At 41.8% G+C, this 19,004-nt stretch overlaps 1 protein-coding gene across 1 annotated transcript; it reads right to left on the bottom strand.

Annotated features, from left to right (window-relative positions):
* Nucleotides 1–1,947: 1,947 nt before the first annotated feature.
* LOC114256014 (uncharacterized) lies at nt 1,948–5,406 on the bottom strand. The gene is made up of 6 exons (XM_082881036.1): nt 4,789–5,406; nt 4,348–4,683; nt 3,803–4,245; nt 2,902–3,025; nt 2,508–2,745; nt 1,948–2,162 (listed from the first exon to the last, which is right to left on the bottom strand). The coding sequence occupies exons 1-6, from the start codon at nt 5,404–5,406 to the stop codon at nt 1,948–1,950; spliced, it is 1,974 nt and encodes a 657-aa protein (XP_082737162.1).
* Nucleotides 5,407–19,004: the final 13,598 nt, after the last annotated feature.

Here is a 19,004-nt window from a genome sequence, read left to right on the forward strand (position 1 = left end):
TTTGGTATGGGCCGCACGTGCGGCAGTCCCCACCACACGAGCAGACATGGGCCGCACGTGCGGTCCCCATTCCCCGCACGAATGGCCAAATGCAGAATGTAATTCCCATTTTTTCCCTCTTGTCCGCACGTGCGGCCATGACCTCCGCACGTGCGGCCGTGGCCCCTGTTTTGGGCAGTCCGCAATTAACCCAAAATCTAGCAGAACCAACATATTCTAAGTACAAAATAAGGATGAGTAATTCAATAAGTTAACCCAACATCTTCATAACATGAATCACAATTATAATATCACAAATAGACATGATTAGAAGCTTAATTAGTCCACAATCCTTCCTAATTTCATCTACAAAATCCAATTTCCTTGTCTTCACAAAATATATACAATACATATGTATAATTATATGAGTTTCGCATGAAAACCAAAGAGTAAAGGGTAATTCCTACACAACACTTAAATTAAGTCTCAAAGCAACCAAATGATGAGAACAATTTCCAATCAAGCATGAATCACTCAAAATCCTCAATTACAAACCCCAAGTTGTAAAAACATGAAACAAACCCTTCCTCAAATCCAAGTGAAGGTTAATTAGGTTAGATTAAGCTTACCTTGAATTAAATCCCACAACTCTTCTCAATTTGCCAATCTTCCTTGTTGAATTTTTTCTCCCCTAATTCTTCTTCTCCACACTCTCTCTTTTCTCTCCCAGGAGATATTTTGGAATGAATTTCCCAAGTGAAATGGTTAAAGAGCATTGACATTTACATATAAGGTGAATAAGATGAAAATCAATCAGTTTAATCATTCCTAATCAAAATTTCACAAAAAATCATTTTAATACTTAAAAATCATGTCGATCTCAAATGTAAAATCAATTTCAGATTGTTAAGCTTCTAAGGCCTCCAATTTCTTATTCAAACATTATAATTGTGACAGATTGTTCTCTTATTGGACAGATATGTATACATAATCACAGGTTTCACTTAATTAAGCTTAATTCCACATAAAATTTCACAAGGAGCATTTAAAAGCGCAGAATTAAGGACTGAAAATATACCAGAATCATGTACGAGAGACGGGTTATTACACTCTCCCCCCCCCCTTAAATAAGTTTGGTCCCTCAAACTTGTTTTACCTAAGGGAAGAAACAGATGCGGATATTGGTGTTGCATTTCCTCCTCTTTTTCCCAAGTTGCTTTGGTTCTGTAATGTTCTTGCCACTCAACTTTTACCATTGGAATTTCTCGGTTTCGTAACTGTTTCACTTGTCGGTTCAGAATTCGAATTGGTTTTTCCTCATAAGTTAACTTGTCATCCAACTCAATTTGGTGGTAATCTATGACATGAGACGGATCCGAAAGATATCCTCGAAGCATAGAGACATGGAATACGTTATGTACTTGACTCATGCTTGGCGGAAGGGCAACTCGATAAGCTACCAGACCTACTCTTTCCAAAATTGGAAATGGACCAACATATCGAGGTGTTAACTTACCCTTTTTCCCAAATCTTGAATGTCCTTTCATCGGAGTGACTTTCACAAAAACATGATTATCTACTTTAAATTCCAAATTCCTTCGTCGGTTATCCGCATAACTCTTCTGCCTACTTTGAGCAGTTTTCAATCTTTCCCGAATAATTTTAACTTCCAGTCGTCAACTGAACAATTTCGGGCCCTAGCAATGATCTATCTCCAATTTCGGCCCAACACGTGGGGGAACGACACGGTCTTCCATACAGAGCCTCATAGGGTGCCATTTCAATACTCGAATGGTAACTATTGTTGTATGCGAACTCTACCAACGGTAGATGGGTTTCCCAACTTTCTTGAAAATCCAGCACACACATTCGGAGCATATCCTCTAGAGTCTGTATTGTTCTCTCAGATTGACCGTCAGTCTGAGGGTGGAAAGTTGTGCTGAACTTTAATTCTGTACCCATCACTTCCTACAGACTCTGCCAGAATCTAGATACAAACTTTGGATCTCTATCTGATACTATTGAAACTGGAACACCGTGAAGTCTCACTATTTCGTTCACATAAATTACCGCAAGTTTATCCGCATTGTACTGAATCTTCACAGGTAGGAAATGGGCGGACTTGGTTAACCGGTCTACAATGACCCATACAGAATTCATACCCCGAGGAGTCCGTGGTAACCCTACAACAAAATCCATGGTCAGATGTTCCCATTTCTATTCTGGGATTGAAAGGGGTTGCAATAAGCCTGCTAGTCTCTGAAGCTCCGCTTTTACCTGCTGACATTGTAAACACTTAGAGACGAACTCGGCGATCTCTTTTTTCATACTTGGCCACCAAAAGTTTTGTTTCAAATCTTGGTACATTTTAGTACTCCCCGGATGCAGTGAAAATTTCGAGGCATGTGCTTCTTCCATTAATTTTCGTTTAAGTTCCGACACATTGGGGACACATATTCGGTTTTGAAATTTGAGTACCGAGTTCATCAAACTAAATTCCGGTTTTAGTTTTGTTTCCATCTCATTACATATCTTCCTTAGAGTGTCATCTTCCATTTGACGTAGTTTGATCTCTTCGAGTAAGGTCGGTTGGGCCATCACTGCTGCCACTATGGCCTCCTGTTCATGCACCACAAAATCTTCCTTCATTTTATCCAATTCAATCACTAACTCCTTTTGCTCCGTAAACAAATTTTCCAAATTTCCCACATTCTTTCGACTAAGCGCGTCTGCAACCATGTTGGCTTTACCAGGATGGTAATGGATCTGCAAATCATAGTCTTTGATAAGTTCCAACCACTATCGCTGTCGCATATTCAACTCCTTTTGGGCGAAAAGGTATTTGAGACTTTTATGGTCGGTGTAGACTTCGCAAGTAGTGCCATACAGATAGTGTCTCCATATCTTCAAAGAAAAAACTACTGCTGCTAGCTCAAGATCATGCGTGGGATAATTCTTCTCATCGGGTTTAAGCTGTCGAGAGGCATAAGCAATAACCCTTCCGTTTTGCATAAACACACAACCAAGTCCTTTATGAGAAGCATCACTGTAGATCATAAATCCTTCATTACCAGATGGTAAGGCAAGGGCTGGGGCTGTAGTTAACTTCGTTTTCAATTCCTAGAAGGTAGATTCCCGCTGTTCTGACCATTCAAACGCAACTCCCTTTTGAGTCAGTTGTGTAAGCGGTACTGCGATTTTCGAGAAATCTTGAACAAACCTCCTGTAATATCCGGCTAATCCCATTAAACTATGCACCTCAATCACATTGGTAGGAGTTGGCCAATTCACGATCACCTCAATTTTGTATGGATCAACAGAGACTCCTTCCTTTGTTATAACATGCCCCAGAAATGCCACCTCTTGTAGCCAGAATTCACATTTCTTCAGCTTTGCATACAATTTCTTCTCTCGAAGTGTTTGAAGGATTGTACGAAGATGATTCTCATGAGCCTCTGCACTCTTTGAGCATATAAGGATATCATCAATAAAAACCACTACAAACTCATCCAAATAGGGTTTGAAAACACGATTCATCAAATCCATAAACGCTATTGGTGCGTTAGTAACTCCAAAAGGCATAACCAGAAATTCGTAATGGCCATATCAGGTTCGAAAAGCTGTCTTCTCAACATCATCAGCTTTGACCTTCAATTGGTGGTATCCGGATCCTAAATTAATCTTCGAAAAGACTTGTGCCCCTTGTAGCTGGTCAAATAAATCATCAATCCGCGGTAGTGGATACTTATTCTTGATCGTCACCTTATTGAGTTCCCTGTAATCGATACAAAGTCGGAGTGTTCCATCATTCTTTTTCACAAACAGAACTGGTGCACCCCAAGGAGACACACTCGGGCAGATGAACCCCTTATCAAGTAAATCTTGCAACTGAACCTTTAATTCCTTCATTTCAGCTGGTGACATTCTATACGGAGTCTTAAAAATGGGTTGAGTTCCCGGCGCTACTTCAATTGTAAACTCAATTTCACAGTCTATTAACTGCCCTGGTAATTCTTCTGGAAAGACATCTAGAAATTCATGGATAACTGGAATCATGTCAGTATCCCCATTCATCACTTGCCCCTTCAAAACACTGCATAAATACCTCTGACACCCTTTCTGAATTAATTTACAAGCCTTTGCTGCTGAAATCAAATAAGGTGGAGAAGTCACTCCCTGCCCCTGAAAAATAGACTCTGATTGTCCCGGAGGGTGGAAACTGATTTGCTTAGTCAAGCAGTCTATAGTTGCACCATATTCACTCAACTAGTCCATTCCCAGAATAACATCAAAATAACTCATGTCGAGAGGTAACAGATTGGCATATATCCGGATATCCCCAAGTTGGAGTTCACAAGCAAAATATACAGAAGCACAGATCATAGAGTCTCCCAAAGGTGAAGACACACATAACATATAAGACAATTTTTCCTCAGACTTATCTAAATTTTGCGCAAATAATTTTGACACAAAGGAATGGGTAGAGCCAGAATCAAACAATACATGAGTAGAGTGACCGTGAACAATAAATGTACCTAACACCACTATTGCCGCATTCTGCACATCTCCCGGAACCAATGCAAATACTGTGCCTTGTCTCGCAGTGTCTTTATTGTTAGCAGGTTTGGAAACTGACTTGGTGTTGGAAGTTGGTGTAGACCCTGTTGAACTGGTAGCAGCCCTATTGCCATTTTGTTGGTTCCTCTAAGGGTAATCCCTTATCAAATGACCCGTTTTGCCACACCTAAAATAGGCTCCAGACTTCCGATAACACGTTCAACGATGCTTCTTTCCACATTCTGAACAAACAAGAATTGAATCCCGACTAGGGGTAGAAGTATTTGAAGTCCCTGAATTTTGTTTCTTGTTTGGTGGAGTAGTTGACCCCTTTGACCATTGAATATTCTGCCTCTTTCCTTTCCACTCGAAAATCCGATTCTGAGCAACAAGGTTTCCCTCAGCTATAACAGCCCTCTCCAACACATCAACATAAGTGGGTAACTTTAACATGTTAACCTGGTCCAGGATAGCACCCCGTAATCCCCCTTCAAATTTTTGTACTTTCTTATAATCTGTGTCCACCATATGAGGTGCAAACCGAGCTAATTTTGCAAATTGAGCTTCATACTCTGCAACGGTTTTATTTCCTTGTCTAAGAGTTTCAAATTCAGCCACCTTCTTATCTCGCATACTTTGAGGAAAATACTTATCATAAAACAATTCCAAGAACTTGTCCCATGTCAATCCTTGGTGTATAGTTCTCGTAAGCATCCACCATCTCCGTGCCTCGTCCTCAAGAGTGAAGGTATCCAGTTGCACTTTTTGGGCTTTGGTACAAGGAAAAACTTCAAACAACTTTTCTATTTCCAACACCCACGCTTTAGCTTTCATCGGTTCTATTCCTCCATTGAATGATGGCGGCCTCATCTTTTTAAACTCCTTTGTGAGTGTAATGGTTTGGTCTTCAGCATGAAAATCTTGAACCGTAGGCGGAGGTACCGGTAGTGGCGGCGGTTGTGGTTGAGGTTGTTGCTATTGCTGTCCAACCGTGCAGAAGTAGCATCTTCCGGGTCTTCCATTCTTGTTCTCACCATATCCTACAAGACAATCAATTATATACAACAGACATAGTTCAAAATTGTTAGCATTAGCAGAGTACATTTGACGTTGCCATCGATCTTTTCATATGCTTTCAGGATGTCATGCACGATGCCTAAGTCTTTTCTAGACACCCTAAAGCTCAATGGATCCGTGTGTGAGATAGCAACTCGTGCTCTGATACCACTTGTCATGCCTCAAACTCGCCCCTAAAAGTTTGGGCATGACCCATTCAGAAACGGACACTTAACTCGATATACACAACATATGGGGCCTGAATGGAAGCATTAAATATCATAAAATAATATCCATTGAACTACCACTAACATGCCAGGATCACAAACATCGCAACAGGTGAATAATATACAGTAAACATACACTTGTGCATCGGTTATACACATACAAATATACAGACCTAGCCCCATGACTGGGCGTATAACAAAAACATTGGAGGTTAGGGGAGATATGTACAATCAACCTTAGACAGACAATTAGAGTACAAGCCAACAGCTTAACAAAACTCCACAAAAATAAGCGGCTTCATCTAGTGCCAGGACACACAGAGGTTGACAAAAGAGAACGGGCATCATGGGTTAGGACTGACCTCCCGGTTGGGTACCTACAAAAGCGGACATAACACAGAGTGAGCCAGGCTCAGTAAATAATAGTACATAAACAATTCAATGTTCAACTTAAATTATAATATACATCAAAGCGTATATAAATGCAGAGATTATATGGTTAATCTGATTCTGTACTAATTTCAGAGTGGCCTTGGGCCCAGTCTTCAAACAGAGTGGCTTTAAGCCCAGAGATATACAGATGGGCTTTAAGCCCAGAATGCAGAACGGCCTCAGGCCCAATTCATGCATGTATGAACCCAAGAGGTGTCTCATACGGATTCTAGAGGTGACTCACACTGTAGCACTTAGTTCCGTATAGAACTTTGTTTCATACCAGAAATCAGTGGGTCTAACAGATTATACAGAATGGCCATAAGCCTAACAGATTTCACAGATTGGCCATAGGCCCAGATATCATTAGAGCAGACTAGTTTCAGAGTTGTACAGAGTTCCAGAGTCATATGAAAGTATTCAAATTCCTTCAATCATTCTTATAAGTTAACATAATTGATATGTGATAACAGAATGCTAATGGTAATCATTAGCGATAAGTATGGTGTACCACTACACACATACAAAGTCACAAATTAATTTCCTTTTTCTTGTTAAATCATTTTCTGAGTCATTACGCTTCGAATGAATTTACAACCATCCTAAGATCATCAAAAAATTATTTTAAAAATATCAGAAGGTCGAGCATGCAAAACGGAGCAGATAATTTTTTTTTGGTCTGGGCTGCACGTGCGACAGTCCCCTCCGCATGAGCGGACATGGGTCGCACGTGCGGTCCCCCTTCCCCGTACGAGCGGCCAAAAGCAGAATGTAATTCCCATTTTTTCCCTCTTGTCCGCACGTGCGACCATGACCTCCGCACGTGCGGCCGTGGCCCCTGTTTTGGGCAGTCCGAAATTAGCCCAAAATCCAGCATAACCAACATATTCTAAGTACAAAATAAAGATGAGTAATTCAATAAGTTAACCCAACATCTTCATAACATGAATCACAATTATAATATCACAAATAGACATGATTAGAAGCTTAATTAGTCCACAATCCTTCCTAATTTCATCTACAAAATCCAATTTCCTTGTCTTCACAAAATATATACAATACATATGTATAATTATATGAGTTTGGCTTGAAAACCAAAGAGTAAAGGGTAATTCCAACACAACACTTAAATTAAGTCTCAAAGCAACCAAATGATGAGAACAATTTCCAATCAAGCATGAATCACTCAAAATCCTCAATTACAAACCCCAAGTTGTAAAAACATGAAACAAACCCTTCCTCAAGTCCAAGTGAAGGTTAATTAGGTTGGATTGAGCTTGCCTTGAATTAAATCCCACAACTCTCCTCAATTTGCCAAATCTTCCTTGTTCAATTTCTTCTCCCGTAATTCTTGTTCTCCACACTCTCTCTTTTCTCTCCCAGGAGATATTTTGGAATGAATTTCCCAAGTCAAATGGTTAAAGAGCATTGATATTTACGTATAAGGTGAATAAGATGAAAATCAATCAGTTTAATCATTCCTAATCAAAATTTCACAGAAAATCATTTTAAGACTTAAAAATCATGCAGATCCCAAATGTAAAATCAATTTCAGAGTATTAAGCTTCTAAGGCCTTCCATTTCTGATTCAAACATTATAATTGTGACAGATTGTTCTCTTATTAGACAGATATGTATCCATAATCATAGGATTCACTTAATTAAGCTTAATTCCACATAAAATTTCATAATGAGCATTTAAAAGCGCAGAATTAGGGACTGAAAATATACCAGAATCATGTACGAGGGTCGGGTTATTACAGGTTTTCCCTCAGAAGATGTATGAACGTCAGCTTTTCAGATCTCAAAATCAGATTATCCAGGGTCTAATGATAAACCTTCATTTTCTCCTCTTTGACTTTCCAGTCTCCGTTAGCCTGAGAAACAACCAAGTTCGAGTCTCCGATGACATCCAACCTTATTGCCCTTAGTTCTAGAGCAGCTTGCAAACCAGCAATACATGCCTCGTATTCTGTTTCGTTGTTGGACACTTTGAACAAGAGTTTGAAGGCTAGGGGCATATAGGAATCATCGAGGTGCTATCAGCAACACACCTATCCCATAACCGTACTGATTAGACACTCTGTTTGTTCGTAATTCCAATGCTGCTAGGGGTAGCATAGCTGCGAGGCCATCAGGAGTGTGTGTTGTCACCATAACCAAAACTGCCAACCCCTTTGCCAACATGGGCCACAAACTTCTAACCCTACCCGACCTCTGGGTAGGACTTTCAACCAGCTCTACATGTCCCTATCCAAAGCCATGCAGGTGCTAATCAAGAAGGGGCATCTAAAACCCCTAGAACCTGAGCCTCACAAATCAGTGGTGACAATGCCTGCAACAAAGGAGGTGTTGACCTCATAGGGAGGTACTAGTCTGTCATCAGAATGTCTCGGGGACTTATTTGAAGGGGAGTATGACCCGAGCCATTACATTGTTCATGCTACTCAACCCAAGCCTAAGGTAGTACTGCCAACCTCAGTTGACATTAATGTGGTTCGAGAAGATGGCCCAAGCAACGGGTTGGATGACCTTGCGAATCTTGAAGAAGATTTGGAGAACCTACAATTCTTCAATGAACATGATCAAGGCAATGTAAAGATCGGTTGGTTTGATTTCAATAGGTCAACCGATAATACTGGATGGCTGAGTGATGAAACTGACAAGAAAAAAGAAACTGGAGTTAAACTGGAGGGAAAGCAAGTCGGGATAACTGTGGTAGCCGAGAAGGCTAAGGAGAAGAGGAAACTACCAGAGGATACTTGTGTGGGAAAAATAACCCAAGAATTGGGTGTTGTGGAAACTACAGATATTGAACAGGAGGCTGTGATAAGGCAGTTTGAAAGAGAGAGAATGGAAGACAGCCAGAAAACCGCAACAGCTTGTTGCCCTGAGGCGGACACTTGTACTGTAAGGGTGATCCAAGTTGAGCCAAACAACTGTTTGTCAGCAGCTGATGGTGAGTGGTAGGAAGATAGTGATCTACATCTTGCCCATACCGATGAAGATTGGGGAGATCACATCTCAGACAGTACATGGTATTCTAAAGAAATAGACCATTTCACCAGAAGTGGACGGTATTTCAAACCTCCACACTTGGATCAGGCAGAACCATCAAGAAAAGACCAAGAGTTTAAGAAAGAGAAGGAAAAGAAGCTGGAAAAGGAGCTGGTTCTGAAGCAACTCAAGAAAATCCAAGTTGATATATCCATTTAGGTCATCCTCATGGCTTCGCCTGTACACCGACAGACAGTATTGTCAGTAATGGATAAGGCTAAATTGTCCATTGATAATACCCCAGTGAAGCTTATGGGCCTAATCTTCCCAAGTAGCACCAAGCCCATGTTCATGTTCTCCAATAAAGAGCTGCCACCAGAAGGGTCAGCTCACAACAAGCCATTGTACATATCCATTAAATGTAAAGGAAAGTGGGTGCCAGTGGCTTTAGTGGACACTAGTTCTACTATTAATGTTTGTCCTTCTCGTACTGCCTATGCGATAGGTTTGAAACCAGTAGACTTTGTCCCCACAGCCCAGGTGATACAGGCATATGACAACACGAGCAGAGAAGTTATGGGGATAGTGAAAGTGCAAGTCCAAGTGGGCCCTTTCGAGCATGAGATCGACTTCCATGTACTTGATGTACCAGCTACCTTTAACCTACTTCTAGGGAGGCCATGTTACATTACATGAAGGTTGTGTCCTTCACCCTCCGTCAAATTCTAAAATACCCTCATGAGGGAGAAGTAACAACTTTCTTGGAAACTAATCCATACATCCACCGCCCGAGGTAACTACACCATTGCTGGAAATCAATCAATGTATTTCTCTCAGGATTCACTTTGGCGGAAGCCTGAGTGGTGCAAATTATCTTGGATGTGGACAAAGGTATGTATGTTAGTGCTCAGTCCATCTATTTCATGAACAAGTTGTTGCATATTCCAAGGATGGATCTCGGAAGGAGAGGTCGAAAAGGTGTTGCGGCACTTGCTGAGGTGCCACATAATCCGCACGAGCTGGTCCACAGGCCAATTTGGGGAACATTAAATGGGTGCTTTATCAGAGAAGGCAAGGATTCCCCCTTCTGTGGCTTTCTTGAGCCTTGGGTGCACTCCTTAACAAAGAAACGTATCATCGAATTTGAGATCTTCTTTGACCACCAACTACAAGACAATGTTGAAGAAAGGATTGAATAAAGCATTAACGCTTGCCAAAGCAAAGAGGATGACTCAGACAACAGTGACGCTAGAGTAGGGGCAGCACTAGCCGATCCCCTGATAGATCCCATGACCAACATGGAGAACTTAGAGGATACCTTTACTATCTCTATGATCGAAGAGGAATTGGTTGTAGACTCCGCCAATGGTATTCTGGACGTATCGACGGTGCCACGCCTCACTTGGCAGTTGGAGAAGGGCCTCATTTCTAGTTCTGAATAGGATGATGAGCCGAAATCTGATTCCATCAAGTTTGTTGAGTTGAAATCAGATTCGAGTTAGTTCGGAGAGTTTGAGTCTGGCATTTCCGGGAGTGGTAACCCGGATGCCAAGGTCATGCCTAGGTCCCCTTTTGCTTTCCCTTCGAGTTCGTTGTAACCGAAGAGCCAAAGCTTATAAATGAGAACGCTGCAAATTCCGTTTACTTCTCTGTGCCATTGATTTATTACATTGACCAAGATTTTCAAAATTTTAAAGAAAACGAAGAGGAAGAAATTCCTCAAGCTTTGAAAAACTTGATTGACCAAGAAGAGGAAAGGCATGCTAAGCCGACATAGATGAAATCATTGCAATTAACATGGATACTGAGAATGATCCCCGCTTAATCCAGATCGGGTCCACGTTGTCTTTGGAGGAGCACGAGCATTTAATCACTTTATTAATAGATTTCAAAGATGTTTTCGAGTGGTCCTACAAAGACATGCCTGGAATCGATCCTAAGATTGTAAAGCACCGGACTCCTCTTGACCCCGAAGCCCGACCAGTCAAGCAGAAACTGCACAAAATCCGTCCAGATCGGGCACTAAAAATTAAAGAGGAAGTCACCAAGCAGATTGATGCGGGTTTCTTGATGGTGTCTGAGTACCTGACCTGGTTGGCCAATATCGTCATAGTTCCGAAGAAGGACGGCAGAATTAGGGTTTGCGTCAACTTTCGAGATCTGAACAGAGCTAGTCTGAAAAACGACTTCCACTGTCGCATATCGATGAACTAGTTAACTTCACCATAGACCATGCATTGCTATCATTTATGGATTGGTTTTCTAGGTATAATCTGATCTTGATGGCACCAGAAAACAAAGAAAATACTGCCTTCAGTATGCCATGGGGTACCTACTGCTACAGAGTTATGCCTTTTGGGTTGAAAAACACTGGGGCTACATATCAGAGGGCTGCAACCACCATCTAGCACAACATGATCCATAAAGAAGTTGAGGGGTATGTGGACGACATGGTTGTTAAGTCTAAGGAGTGAGAAGGCCACTACACTGCACTGGAAAAATTCTTTAAACGAATCAGGAAGTACAGACTGAGATTGAACCCATAGAAATGCACCTTTGGGGTGGCTATAGAGAAATGGATTACACAGAGGGGAATTGAAGTAGATCCTTCCAAAATCAAGGCCATCTTAGAAATGCCATCACCGAGGACTGAAAATGAGATGCGCGGCCTTCTGGGTAAAGTGCAATTTATAAGACGGTTTATCTCAAAATTAACCTTGACTTATGAACCACTATTTGGTCTCTTAAAGAAAGGGAGGAAGTTCCAATGGGATGATCCATGTCAGTTCGCCTTCGAATAGGTCAAGCAATACTTGCAGAATCCACCTGTATTGTCGCCGCTAGAGCCAAGGAAACCATTGATCTTGTATTTGTCAGTAACAAATTCGACCATAAGGTGCATGCTAGGTCAAGAATCAAAAGCTAAAGTATAGAAGGCCATCTACTAACTGAGCAAGAAGATGCTGGATTACGAGATCCACTACACTTTCCTTAAGAAGGCTTGTTTAGCTTTGGTATGGGCTACCAGGAAGTTGAGGCACTACTTGTTAGCTCACTTCGTAATTCTAATTTCAAGATTAGATCCCATCAAATATCTCTTTAAGAAACCAGCACTTACAGGTAGGCTAGCTCATTGGTTGCTTCTCATCTCTGAGTTTGACCTCAAATATGTCACGCACAAGTCCGTCAAAAGGAGAGCCGTAGTGAAATTTTTGGCAGACCACCCAGTGGAAGAAGATGAAGCAGTCGAGTATCTATTCCCAGATGAAGACATTCTGCAGATAAAAGAGGAAACATAGACAATGTACTTAACAAAGCCGCTAATCAATACGGTTATAGGGTAGGTGTGTTGCTGATAGCACTCGATGATTCCCATATACCCCTAGCCTTCAAACTCCAGTTCAAAGTGTCCAACAATAAAGCAGAATATGAGGCGTGTATTGCTAGATTGGAAGCTGCCCTAGAACTAGGGGCAATAAGGTTGGACGTCATCGGACACTCGAACTTGGTTGCTTCTCAAGCCAACAGAGACTAGAAGGTCAAGGAAGAGAAAATTAAGGTTTATCATCAGACCTTCGATGTTCTTATTCTGAGGTTTGACAAACTGACATTTACACATCTGTTGAGAGAGAACAATCGGTTCACTGATGTATTAGCAACTCTATCTTTCATGGTAGACATCCCGCTTGGAGTCAAGATGCGTCTGATTATCATTGAACAGAAGTATACACCTACTTATGAGACCATTGCTGCGATAGATGAGGTTCAAGACAAGAATCCCTGCTATTACGACATTTGGAATTTTCTAGAGAAGGATATGTATCCACCAAGAGCAAACGCCAAAGATAAACAGGGAATATGACATCTGGCCGTCCAATTCATCATCTACGAAAATAAGTTGTATAAAAGAGGCCATCTGGGAATGCACAAGCTTTGCATTGAAGAAGAAGAGTCAAAACATCTCATGGAGGCCATCCATGGGGAAAAGTATAGAGCACACATGAATGGTATAATGCTGGCTAGGAAGATCCTCAAGCAAGGCTATTATTCGTCAACTTTGGAGGAGGATTGTATCAACTTTGTTCGGCGATGCCACAAATGCCAAATTCATGCTAATCGCAAGAACATACTACTGTCAAAGCTTTACAACATGACTTCGTCGTGGCCTTTCTCAGTCTGGGGAATTGACTTCATTGGGGTAGTCTCGCCAAAGGGCTCAAATGGACATGAATTCATCTTGGTGGCGATCGACTATTTTACCAAATGGGTGTAAGCCCAGTCTTATTCTGTGTTGAAGGCGTCACATGTGTCCAAGTTCATCAGAAACAACATCATCTACAGGTACGGGGTACCAAATGAGATCATCTCAGACAATGACTCGCACTTCAAGAAAGAGGTGGTCGATTTGTTTAAGAAATACAAGGTGACTTTTCATAAGTCATCAATGTATAGACCACAAACCAACGGAACTGTTGAGGCCGCTAACAAGAATGTCAAGAACATCATGCGGAAGATGGTTGAAACTTACAAAGACTAGCCAGATAAATTGCCATTTGCTAGGGTTATAGAACGTCAATTCGAACATTTATAGGGGCAACCCCATATTCTCTAGTGTACGGGATGGAAGTTGTTCTGCCGATCTCATGGATCTAGATGGCCTAGAATTCACACAGCTGATTAATATGGACAAGTTGAAGAAATACTATCCCTGAGAGGCTTGCTAGGCCGAAAACCTGAAAGGGTGACCTAGGCAAAAGTAAGAGCATGAAAAATTAGAAATAAGAAAAACAGAGCTCGCAAGGTCGAAAACTTGAAAGGGCGGCTTTAGCAAAAGGTAGAGCACAAAAAGAGAGAGTTAATACTCGAGTAAACCCGAACCGAACTACATAAGGTCTGATTCCTATCTTTGAGATACATAGACAACTTCATCCCGAAGTTCAGCCATAATCATCTCTAACTCCACTATCCTACTCATTTGGTTGATCGGTCTATCTTTTTCCATCATCTGTTAGCTTGGTTGTGTTACCTCCATTTGGCAGAAGGGTCAGTTGCAAGGCAAAGCGATGATGGTGCATGCAGTTATAAGCAATTATGATCTTCTGATTTGGGGTTGTACATCTTAAGGACTGATTCCATGTGTGTTAGGTAGTGACCGTTTGCGAAAATTGTTTTGAAAAGTTTTAATAAAGTTGATTTTCTCAAATTTTACCTTTTTCAACAATAGACCATTCAAAGGAAAACTTTCAGTACTCACAACTTTAATTCCATTGATTTCAACACAAACACAAGTGCATTCTTCACCTCTCTGGTAAAATCAAAGTTGCTTTTATATCATAAAACTTAAAAAGAAAAGTCAAAGCAATAAACTAAGGGCATAGATAGGTCAGGTGGTCCTATGTCTTCTGCTCGCAGTCGCGGAAGTCTCTACAACCAAGGATGGCCCAACCTGTGCCTCGTCCTCAAGCCAAGGCAAGCAAAGTATTCACCAAAACAGGTGTAACTAAAGCCAATAGCAGGGGTCAAAATCTCTCTCCTCCACCAAGCAGTGAGGTACCGGGCCAAGTGCAAAGCATGAACTAGAAATAGAGCTAGGTATTCTACCCCTTCCTCTTGGCAAGTCTAATCATGTCCAAATTGGCGTCTAAACTTGAAGGAAAAATAGAACACACAATGCGTAAGGCCAATCAACTGTATACCCGACTGTCAAGACATACTATAGCCCATCTCGGTCAAGTGAAGCCAGGGGCAACGCTAAGAAATGTTAGCCACAGATCTGTTGCATATCCAGTCGCACCATAATCTCTCTAAGGGAAAATCTACAAGCTGTGGATGAAAGAAGTAGGATCCGACAACATACTCGGCTCAAAGGTCCACCACTTGCAGCTTATCCATCAACCACACCTAAGAAATGATGAAAAATAAGAGAGATTAAAGAATAAAGAGATATACGTTGAGACAAAAGTAAGGAAAGGGCTTCGAGAGACAATAGAGAGTGAGTGTCGAGTGATGTGAGAAATCAGAAATAAGAAAGAAGGAAGGGAAACAATACCTGGAGAAGCAGTGGACTCCCTGCAAACCGAGTAGTCTCTCACCGATGAAAAGCATCTAAACCCATCAAGGTCTCGGCAAGTGCCAATCTAATGCAACTCTTACCCTCTTTCAGACGTTAGGCCACTTCGATCAACCCAATGCTAGCTCCGCCCCACTTCGATCAACCCAATGCTAGCTCCGCCGCAACTAGGGGCAAGAAGGAAGTGTGCAAACAAACATAAACAGAGGGCATGTTGATGATAACCTCACCAAAGAAGGTCATCTCTGTCTCCAATACCAGAAAACCAATGAATCAAGCTGGGTATATCCAACTCCCCATTATGACCCAAGGACCGAGCCTCGTGTAAAGTAAGCCCACACATCCATTCCAAAGCCCGTGCATGGCCAAAACGGGGTTGAAGCATAATCTCTTCATCATACCGAGACTCTATCAATGCTTGAAATTCTTCAAGCATGGGGCACATCTCTTGCACTCTGAAGCGAAACACATGTATAACCGGGTTCTAGCATCAGACCACGGCGTGAAGGAACGAAAAATAAAGCGAAGTACGGCTCAACAGAAAAAGAACATTTATGCTAAAACCCTAGAAATTTACCTTTTCCGTGCCGTCCAAAGTTGCTATCCAATCCTAGAGTCTCTCGACAAGAAATATATCCATTTTCAGAGAAAACAGCAGCAAAGATGAAGTTATGTCGAAGAAATAGCGAAGGAAGGCCTTTATAGAGGATAAGGTTGTGTGAGTGGCTGACAGCTATTGCCAGCTGACCAGCCACAACACTTAGCTGGCTGGCCACCTCTCCTAGCCGGTCGTCCCTTTAGGTGGCCAACCGACCAATTATGTTGGATTGGCAACTGGGTAGTGGTGTTTTGTTCTGGTCTTTTTGCTTTGAGGTCTTGTTTTGAGTCTTTTGTTTTCAGCAAGTATAAATAACTGTGTTTAGGTTGTTTGTACTTCATTTTTTTTTTTATCGAGTTGTAGTTTGCATTTTGGGTTGGTTGTCAACTCAATATCTGGTTACAAACATCATTCCAATACAAACGTCAGTTCCAATTTTATGCAAGTGTGGTGCCATGCTCGAGATGCAAAATAAAACTCCTTTTATAAAACTGTAGGTTTTACCCCGATCATAGTTTTTACAAATGAGGAAGTACAAGTATTTTAAAACAAAAAGTAATAGTCCTATCTAAAGCTATGCAAGTGCTAACTATTGAAACAAAAGAAAATAAGCAAAAAGAGTACAAAAATCAATGTTAATCGCATCAAGCTCGAGAGGCCCTCTTTGTCCACTTTTGGGGAGGGGACTCAGGGGCACTATCTCTGTTAGTACCACTATCCTCAAAGGAATCGGACTGAGAATCAGTATCATCCTCTCCACTCCCTGACCTAGAGCCAACACCATCATCCCTGCTCCTTGTCTCCTTAGCACCGCTGGTCTCAGCATCGTCTTCACTCAAGGCGGCTCTGAGGATGAAAAGGTCCACTGCGCCTCAAACTCCTCGCTCTTACTGCAGAAACCCCTGCCTTTGCCCCTGCCTCTACTCTCATCCCTATCGCGAATAGGAGCCTGCCTACCTCTCCTCTCTACAGTTGGAGGAGGCACCACTGATGTTGCCAATGCTGCCGATACCACAGGTACAAATGGAACCTAAAAGCAATAATCAAAGTATCAGGATACAGTATAAGTATGATGCAGAATACATAATGTGGGTATGATACAGATTCAGTATGAGTATGATACAGAATATAGATTCAGTATGGGTATGATGCAGAATATAGATTCAGTATGAGTATGATGCACAGATTCAATATGAGTATGGCATATCGGTATAGTGTGGTGTAGAACAGTATGGGTAAGTAGTTCAATGAATGAGAAAAGAAAGGGTACCTGGTAACTGTAGAGAGCCAGCAATGTCTCTCTCCTCCGTACCATCGGGACCAACGAGACGACCAACTCGAGGAGGCTGTCTACATACTCCAGAGGCACCTGTAAGTGAGTTTGAACAATCAGTATCCAAAAAGAGAATGCGAAATGCAAACTATAAAGCAAGGTCCATACCTGTTATGCGTCAGGATCCCTTACTAACCCGGCTCCACCTTTGGCGGCTCTATCAAAATTTGATAGGCCATCCCGCTCAACTACCAACATGGGATCGCGGTTGGAATTGCTAGTGAACCAGCTACACGTAATACAGGCAGAGCTCCACCAGCATCAACCTCTGCTGCACGAGCAGCACCTCTTGCATGCCCTCTCGATAAGGGCGGCATGAGACAGGTCCTGATAAACCCAACTTAGACTCTAACCCCACGGAACTAGTTAGCGTCCTGCCCTACCATAAACTGAACGATGGCCTCAACTGGGAGACCATCAGTTATCCTCATGGATACTAGAGGCGGAGCAGGAACAACAGAGGCAAGTAAGCCCGGGGTCTGGTGTACAAACCACTCTCCCAAATACTAGGTCCAGTAGAAAGGGCCCTCTAGTAAGATCCGCATCTGGGAGGTGTCCCACAATCCAGCATACTAATCTTGTATCCCGGTCGACATCATCGCCCAGGGCTGCTATGTGATCTGCAAATGGATAATTCACAGTTGATTAGTTATCGTTAGTTGTTAAAGAGTGGATCAAAGCAGTATAACAGAATGGATCGAAGCAGTATCTTATCTCATACGCGGCCACCGTGTCAAAAAACCAGCAGTAGTAGGCAAAAGTAGTGTCGCGGTGTGGACGCGCCCTCGGGCTTATGCTACCACAGTTAAGACTCATTTGTCACGGTTCTTAATCTGATCTCGCAAAGTGCAATGCAAGACTAATAAATCACCAAAGAGTCCAAATCCGGCAAATCATTTTTGGAAAATAGATTTTTAAGAAAGAAGTGCCAAACATGGACTGCTTTGCCAGATACAGAGTCGCCACCTAAATATTTTATTTTTGGGGAATTTAGGAAACCCTGACTCGTTGCCTAAGGCCACGTGTCCGTCATCACCAAAGTTGCATCGGCTCGGGAACTTGGGTACGATTGGGGAAGGTCATTTATGAGCACCCTCGCTCACTCGATCCAAAGATCGGCCTGTACTAAGCATGATATTTTGTTTTGAAAACATGTGTGTTCTTATTCCGGTTAATTAGCTAGAATTACTATGTGATGCGCACAACACACAAGTATAGACTAGATCGCCTAATTTGGAACAAAGCATCGCATAACCGTTTGTTTGAAAATGGTTTGGAGTTTGCTACCCGCAAGTAGGCTAAAACAAGGATTTCGATGGATTGTCCCGATTCAAGCAATCCAACCTTCACCCATAGGCATTCAGGCAGTTTAAGTCACATAAGCAATTAGCCTCATGGCAAGCATGTTGTCATATTAACACTCACACACATGCAAGATGCTAAAGCATAAACACTTACAGTGTACTCCAAGCCAAAACAAGGAACATGTTAGTAATCAATGTATGATCCAAGTCTATGTTAAGATGGCTAATGCATCGCAGGCAAAATGCAACTAGAATAGGCTCGGCTAATCTAAAATGGCATATGAAATGCATCAGTTGATACATGTATTCAAGTTGGAATTGAAATACAATGCAGTTAGTATGATGCGCCGAGCCTGGTACATGCAAAAATAGATGAATGATGCAAACATGCATAGCATAAGGATGCTAACTAAAATATGCCCTAAATCTAACCATCGTAAGTGGTTAAATA

The sequence above is a fragment of the Camellia sinensis genome, chromosome 7 (assembly GCF_055761805.1).
Source record: "Camellia sinensis isolate YWXY chromosome 7, ASM5576180v1, whole genome shotgun sequence".
Classification (NCBI taxonomy): domain Eukaryota; kingdom Viridiplantae; phylum Streptophyta; class Magnoliopsida; order Ericales; family Theaceae; genus Camellia; species Camellia sinensis.

Bases quoted from the DNA above. Each gene is read 5' to 3' on its own strand.
- LOC114256014 (XM_082881036.1), bottom strand. From the start codon at position 5,406: ATGAGGCCGCCATCATTCAATGGAGGAATAGAACCGATGAAAGCTAAA. The intron at 4,246-4,347 runs GTATATTTTGCT...GGAATGGACTAG, and splicing joins ACTCTATGATCTGTGCTTCT to TTGAGTGAATATGGTGCAAC. The intron at 2,746-2,901 runs GTAGTTTTTTCT...TATGATTTGCAG, and splicing joins ATGATCTTGAGCTAGCAGCA to ATCCATTACCATCCTGGTAA.